General features: G+C 31.5%; 2 protein-coding genes across 3 annotated transcripts in view; both read right to left on the bottom strand.

Annotated features, from left to right (window-relative positions):
• Nucleotides 1-351: 351 nt before the first annotated feature.
• Nucleotides 352-2257, bottom strand: LOC116302113 (uncharacterized). The gene has a single exon (XM_031711320.2). It carries the CDS (start codon nt 1629-1631, stop codon nt 648-650), a length of 984 nt encoding a protein of 327 aa, XP_031567180.2. The 5' UTR covers nt 1632-2257; the 3' UTR covers nt 352-647.
• A 1712-nt stretch (nt 2258-3969) lies between these two features.
• Nucleotides 3970-8333, bottom strand: part of LOC116302115 (adenosine receptor A2b) — a 29108-nt gene continuing 24744 nt past the window's right edge. For both annotated transcript variants that reach the window (XM_089034657.1, XM_031711325.2), the window contains exons 4-6: nt 6732-6816; nt 5326-5367; nt 3970-5171 (exon numbers count right to left, since the gene is read on the bottom strand). In XM_089034657.1, the coding sequence (XP_088890783.1) occupies nt 4192-5157 (966 nt within the window). In that variant the 5' untranslated portion in view covers nt 5158-5171; nt 5326-5367; nt 6732-6816 and the 3' untranslated portion in view covers nt 3970-4191. The remainder of the gene's footprint in view (nt 5172-5325; nt 5368-6731; nt 6817-8333) is intronic.

Raw genomic sequence — 8333 nt, 5'->3', positions numbered from 1 at the left:
ATGCCCACTGTGCCTTTCGGTCGTGCAATCGCTAATCACCGATCGCCATTTTATAGAATTTATACCTTATCTTATAACGCTGATATCTTAGTTGAACAGCAAGGTCTAGCGTCTAGGGTCTAGCGTCTGATAGTAATCTTTTTGGCAGTTTAGTTTGTCTTGGGATGAAGAAATCATCCCCCACCCCTCCCCAAGCCAATACCAAATATTGGATACGCCCATGTTCTTCCATGTCATTAAGGGATCACTAACATGCACTTCAAGTACTAGTAAGGTAAACATATACATTAAATCTAGGTTTTGTCATACTTTGACTGTTTTATTTTACATCATATGTACTAACACGTTTCAGCATACTTGTCCTAAATCAAGAGAAAATTCAATTTTAGAAGTGTGTAAAATCAACTGCTGCAGCGTTAAGCGTGACACTTGAGAATTACAGAAAAATTACAGATCTTTCTTCTTTCTGCCAAGAACATATTTTATTATGCTTATTTCTCGATCCACTACCCTACTACCTTTTGGCTAGTACAGAGCATATGAATTTAGAAAGTTCTAGCTCGATCTTTAATCAAAACGGGTGAAAGAAGGAACGAAAAATATGTTTGCCCCATATAATGGAAAAGCTTTTAAAAGTCCATCCAGTGCTAACATAGGTTTAGCTCCATCCGTCGATGACCAGCTTGCACAAGCGGATAAACCACATTCAATGGTTGATAACGGGAGCATCTAAATACCAGGGCAATTAATCCTCTTCTGAAATCATGCATTCTTAACACGTAAACAATTGGGTTTATAATTGAGTTAGAGAACTGTACAAGTATAGTTAGAAGGAATATATGAAAAGAAATGCACGACAAGGAAACATAGGAATACACCTGAATGACTAGATATGGAAGCCAAGTTATAAGTGTTAAAATTGTTACTAAAAACATTGTCATTGCGAGATGTCTTTCGCGTTTCTGTGTTCCTTGGATGACTTTTCGCTGCTGAAGTCTTTGGATTCGTTTTCGTTGAAGCTTAACTTTGACAAAAATAGCTGAGTAAGACGAAATGATGACAAGAAGTAACAATAATGCAATAAATAAACAGAACCCTGTTAAATAGGAGTAAAATGGGTCAGGAGTCAGATGAAGTGCTAGGGCAAAGATTGCCGATAAAATCCACATTGCAAGGCAAAATGTTACGTATGTGCTTTTCTTCGTAGACAAATGCCGGATTGGACAGAAAGTGACGTACAAACGCTCAAGAGCAACAAGGACCAAACAAAGTCCTGGCGTTATAAGAATAAACATTCTTGCAACGACTAGTTCAAGTCGTACTTCAGAAGCAAAATCTGTGAGCTCTGAACGATAAATCTCGTACGTAAAAAAAGCAGCTAGCGATCCTCCATACAACATATCAGCCACCGCTAAGTTTATTAGACAGTACACACTACGACGACGAAGACGCCTGTTGATGATAAACGTTAAGATTGTCGCAAGGTTGGAAAATGCAATCAAAGTACCAACAAATATAAAAGTCGCCAACCATATTTTGTTAGCATTCGCCGAAGTGTCTGGTTTACACCTGGAATCAAAGGGCACCGATTCGTTGTCTTGTATGTTTGCCATTCGTTTGTTTTGCATCATAGATGTACATGAAGCTTATTGAAAATCTTGTAAAAATCTATAGCTTTTAGTCCTTTTCAAGAAATTTGAAAGCAACAATGATTTGCTATAGAGCGAGAAAAATGGTTGGTATTAACAAATAGGTGCCAAACGGACTCGTCAACTGAACGTCTTTTTTATTTAACTAATACGTAATCTAAAATGTCACCATTATTATATTGGCTGTAAGTTTTTTCTCTATTTTAATTAAAAAGGCAAAATGTATACGTACGTATAAGCAACAACACTACAATTCAGGACCTTGAAAGTAAACATAGACATCAAATGAATAGCGTGTCATTGTACGTATAATTATATTTACTCCAGGTTTATTTGAGATTAAAGTTAAATCAAATGGCATTACCAAAATGTCATCAATAGAAGGACTAAACGGGTCGTGGGAAAAGACAAAGACTGAAAATCAAATATGACTTGGAGAGAAAAGCGAATAAGTGGAAAAAACATTACCAAGACGAGCTAGTCCTTTATTGATAGGAAAGTTTGATTTATTTCATGATCAGTGTAGATGAGGAATATCGTGCTCCAACAGCACTATTAAGCACTAACGAAACTGATAATATATTATTACCTATTCTGCAAATACTATTATTAAGATTCAGTATAGAATAGTATCAATTAAAAGGTTGCCTTGGAAACAGGTATACAGCAACTGGATCGAAGTGAGATAAAAGATTCGTATGATAACATCGCATACGTTGTTTTTTGAAGAGCGATAAAACATATTTCGCAATATTTAGATAAAAACCGATAAAAAACCTTAATTACGAACTTCCTAGAATGCAATCAAAATGGCCACCATTTTGCAAAGCGACCGGATGAACGTTATTCGAAATTGTTAGATGCGAGCAGCAGCAAAATTTCCTTAGTAAACCGAATTCAGAAGTTAATGGTGAATAAACGGAGGTGATTTTATAGGTAAAACCTGACAGTTTGTGTTCGCACAGTCATTTTTCAACATTCGCAACACTCAAAAGATGTAAAAGACGTAGTGGCTAAATAAATATACGTGTATTCATTTACTAGGTTTTTGATGCTGAATCAATGGATCAGGCTGTTTAATAAATAAAAGCGGACATTTTTGACAACTGACAGCTTTTCTTCTCATATGCAACATTCACAACGCCATTATTAAAAGCTAGTTTTGCATTTTCCACTTGATTGTTCGTTCATTTGTTTTTGGCGCTATTTGGTTCACTTGTTTGTTTGTTTTTAAGCACGCGGAAAAGGTTTTATCAGTGACCACTTTATAGGATCCCATTTGGAAATTTGTTGGAGTAAAAATAGCTGATATAGTTTAGTAAGAAAATAATAAGCTGGTCTTAATATTAATAGCAATTATAAAATACAAAAAGAAGACAAATACTAAGATGTAATTATAATAATATGCTTTACTTATACATATCACATAGACAGAGCAGAAAAACGACAAGGCTGCTACTTTCGCAATTTCTTTCTTTATCTCTTATTCATGCTAAAAAAACGTTTAGTGTTTCATTCGTGTCTCTTGTGCTTTAAACTTTTCATAAAATTCTGCTAACCTCGAGCAATTCTACTTCGAAGTATTAGCGAAAATGTTAGTTTTTGTGCTGATCAAAATATCATTTCTCCCAACGTTCAGGGCGTTATATCTCAAATACCCATCCCTCAACTTTCCCAAAATTTTGGTATTTTGTTAATCAGCCCCTAAAGAGCCTGTTTATAAAATATAAAGCTTATTAACGCATAAACGTCGAAATTAGAACCCGTTTTTCTGCCCTGTCTATAACATAACTATTCAAGATTTTTTAAAAAATTTGTTTAAAGGACAAGGGAGGATTTAAAAAAATAAATGAATAGTAATAAATTATAATAATTACAATTATAATTTATTAACTTGTAAAGCTCAGGTATCTAGTACATATTCAAATGCGCTATTTACAATCATTCTAATAACGCAACACTAAAAATAATAATAGAATAAATTGAAATAAAAATTACAATCAATAAAAAGTAATATATAATAACGTATATATAGAACTGTTTCAACTAGGGAAAACTCTAATTAAAAAATGGGTCTTAAGTTTCCTCTTAAATGACTCGATAAACTGATGAACATTCATAATCTCTAATGGAAACCAGGTGATCCCAGTTTTATCAGGCAGAACGAATTAGCCAATCAGCAAACGTTTTGTTCTTAGCTCAAGATTTCCTAATTCCAAGTTTTCGGCTCGGAAAAAAACGTCTAGAAGATAAAACACATCCGTAAAAAGATTTACCAAATACCTTTTAGAAATAGCATATTTTGTCGTCGTTGGTGGAAAGTATTTCGTTTTATCAAGAGATAATAAAAAAACACTTGGAAACTTTCGCTACGAAATACAATGCAGAATTTTAAAAACAAATTAATTAAAAAATTATAAGAAGATTTTAAACCGGAGTGCAGGTCCACTAAATAACAACTTTGAAGACAAAACTTTACTAGGCAAAATAAGCATTTAAGAACAGCAACACAATTCCAATATAAAATTAGGCAACTATGCAATTATTTAAGAAACTTCAACTCAAGGGTAGGCTTTTGTGGATCATGGACCATGGGATGGATGCGTTGTCTTTTATGAAAACATTTGCAAATCAGCTTGCTAAAAGCCTTTCTAAAATCCTTCATCCTAAACAGACAGACTATAGGATTAATAAGAGAATTTGATAGCTGTATAAGTTCAATAACATTTCTGGATACAATTCCAAAAGAACGATTTGGATGCGACAATTGAACCAATTCAAAGATAATGTACGGCAACCATGTCGACAAAGATAGTGTAGTGACAAAAAATAAAGTCTTTGCGATGTGTCTCTCCCGTTTCTGTGTTAGTTCCACTGTATCCTGCTGCTGATGTTGTCTATGGCGTTGGTTTTGCAGCTTTAACTTAATAAATATAGCTAAATATGATAAAATAATAATGCAAAGTAACAGCAAGTCAATGATGAAAAAACTGTACGGATTAAGCCATGAACTGTAGCCATAAAAAGAACTAATTTGATATGGAATAACAAGAAGTATCGATAGAACCCAAATAATTGCAAATATTTTGATAAAAAAAGTGCTTTTTATCGTACGATACCTAAAAGGAAAGAAAGTTGCAAAGAGTCGTTCGATAGGAACGCCAACCAACGACAGTAAAGACGCTAGAAACATTAACTCCATTAAAGTCCTCAAGACAAATTCTGCTATGCTTTCTGATTCCAAACGCGGATCGAAAAGCTTAAGAACGAAATGGTAGGCACCGTAAGGAATCACAGACAAGCCATATAACAAATCAGCAACTGCTAGGTTTATAAGGCAGTACACACTTGGGCGACGAAGATTTCGGCTCGTGGCAAATGTTAAAATTGTTCCGACATTGAAGAAGACAATGAGGATGGCAATAAGTTCAAAAAAAGTGAGCCAGACAATAACGGCTTCAGTCGTTAACATTTCAACTTCAGAATCTAAGGATGTTTGGTTATCCATTTCTTCTTCTCCTTCTGGCAGGAAAAATATATAGGAAGGAATAGGTTATGTTTATAATAAAAACACAATGATCAACAATACATACAAACATATATACATATTATATATATATAACTGAGTGAATATTTGTCAACCAATGAACGAATAACACAAAAATCTGCGTCCTACCTTTTCATAAAAAACGACACAGAGTTTTTCTTCTTTTCTTCTCTATGAAATAATTTTAGATTAGCAAATAGTTGGTAATTCCTAAAATGGATTGAACTTGCAATTGGTTAAAGAGCTGTAGAACACGCTATCATTATATATTAGGTCAGCTTTTTACATCATACGATTCTCCTCAGACAAAATGGTGTCTGTATAAAAACTCACTTGTAAGATTTAACATGCCAAAAAGAGACCAGTGAAGAGTCAAAAGCTAACCTCTTTAACTGGTTCAAATTTAGAGGTAGAGGATGATACTAAGCAGCTGTTCACCAGGTTGTTAATGGTGCAAGAAACAGTTGTCAACTTGTTTTCATTACTGATGAATTTCTTCATTAACATTGATGAGAAATAGTTCAATCCATTAACGAAGCAAGTGATAAATTAAAATATGCAAATATGACTTAACTGTAAAAGCCACCTACATCCTTCGGCTTTTGAAACTCATTCTTCAAAGTATGGTTGAAAACACTTAACAATAATAATACTGATGTCCGATTAGCAGGGTATTTGAGAATGGATGAATTTCACATAAGGCATGTACAAGATATGTCATATTATCTTTGTAATCGAGGGTAGCTCCCCGTAATATTTATTATTCTTGTGCAGTCCATCGAGATAGATAGATAAAAACTTAAAGTTAAGAATCAGGCTGAAACAAATGGAAACGTTCAAAGAAAATCGCTTCTTATATACTAAACTAATTACTATTAAAAAGTATAATATAAGTAATTAGGGGAGTGTCATACAATTCCAAATATATCCAATCATCGTAATTCAAAATGATAATTTAAAAAAAAAATGGTAATAAATATTACTTGATACGAGTTCACGAAAGTTTTAGATTTATTGATAAATATACCGATTTTAAAGTAGAATCCATAAAAGCCTATAAAAAAGTTAAAATAAATGTACTTGAAATTAGTTAATTAAAAACTACAAAGTTAGCGTCTATAACACCTCAGTTGCATCCGATGAAATCCATCCACTCTCTTATACCATGCGAATGCGGATACTTTCGATGGCTTAAGAAGTAGTGATCTTTATAACAAAGATACCATCTATATTACATATACAGTATCTAAGGCTTTGTTGGTTGAATGAAGGCTGATTCAAAGAAAAACGTACTAACATTTCGCGTCGAATCCACCTATTTTACAACAAAACAAAAAATACGCGTTTAATGAAATTCATATTCCACAACTTTTTTTAATCTGTAAGAAAATTGTATAATTTTAAACGTAAAAAAGGCGTATATAAAAACTAGACGACCGACAATCTTTCTCGACATATAACCTCTAAAGATTTACATAAAGCCCTTTTATTGATTTTACTTGACATGTTATTATCTGCCTCCGGTGTGCACTTACGTTAGTAAATGATGGGGAATTCCAAACTTCTAACGTGGTTGTGATCATGCCGAGTCACCTACAGCGTTCGTCTTTCTTTTATCATCTGCCGTCAAAAAAATATTCAATCTACATCAACGTACTACACAATATGTTTTTGTGGGCTTATTCGTAGAATAAGAGTTAATGAATTTAATTTACGTATTTCGTGGAAAAGCTTAAAAAAATTTAAAACGTTTATAATAATAATGATAATAATAATAATAATAATGATGATGATGATAATAATAATAATAATAATAATGATAATAATAATAATAATAATAATAGTAATAATAATAGATTCTTAAAAGCGCATATAACGAGTCTCTATGCTCTTTACAAGACCTATACAAATGTAAACTAATCTATCTATCTAGGTAAAATAAAACAATTAGAATAATGGTACCATGCGGGCCTACTCCCCACCATAAGAGCTCCAACCAGCACAACATGGTGTAGTTCAGAACACCTAAAGTCGAGAGCAGATCCACATGATAATCAAAAGAGAAATAAATAAATAAATGTATGTTGTATTCAATGTGTAATATATAATATAATATATAATATATTAATATATATTATATATATAATTATAACAATAATAATATATTAATAATAATAATATATTAATAATATATATTTATAATATATTTATAATATATTAATAATAATAATATATTATATAATGTATAATATATATAATATGATAAATGATGATATTATATCTTACAGATAAAAACTGGATATATATTCATATATAATGTAATGTTATTAAATATGATATCTAAAAATTTTATTCAGAAAATAAGTATCTCTTAAGCAAGCATTTAAATGAATCCACCGTTAATACATTAATAATAATAATATATTAATAATATATATTTATAATATATTTATAATATATTAATAATAATAATATATTATATAATGTATAATATATATAATATGATAAATGATGATATTATATCTTTCAGATAAAAACTGGATATATATTCATATATAATGTAATGTTATTAAATATGATATCTAAAAATTTTATTCAGAAAATAAGTATCTCTTAAACAAGCATTTAAATGAATCCACCGTTAGGAGCGTTTTTAATGTTATCTGGTAATGAGTTCCATAAATGTGGAAAATGTCGAGAATGCTCTCTGTCCATATGTTGAAGTTCTTGCTTGGCTTGTTTTATTTAAGAGAACTTTCTTCGATGATCGTAAGCTTCGGGTTGGAATATATCTTGTCAAAAGGTTGATAATATAAGCTGGAGCCATATCCTATAATGCTTCGTAAGTGATAAGCATAATTTTAAATTCAATGCGTATTTAACTGGTAACCAATGTAATTCCCTTAAAATAGGCGTGATACGTTTAGATTTGTCAATTTAAATTAAACTTCCGGACAACGATCAGCGCTAATGACTTATGTCTTCTTTTGCGTTCAAACAAATCAGAAAAAAATATAAAATATATATAAACTATAAAATAAAAGAGAGAGAGAGAGAAAACAACAAAAAAACAATTTTACGCAATGAATTATTCCTTAAGTCAGGTTAAGCTACCATTACGATATATGAGCTCAGAA

Source organism: Actinia tenebrosa, unplaced genomic scaffold (assembly GCF_029948245.1).
Source record: "Actinia tenebrosa isolate PJP-AT-01 unplaced genomic scaffold, QUT_ActTen_1.0 PGA_scaffold2__45_contigs__length_23673736, whole genome shotgun sequence".
Taxonomy (NCBI): Eukaryota; Metazoa; Cnidaria; class Anthozoa; order Actiniaria; family Actiniidae; genus Actinia; species Actinia tenebrosa.
Note: the sequence above shows the minus strand (reverse complement) of the source record. Positions and strands in the feature narration are given on the sequence as shown.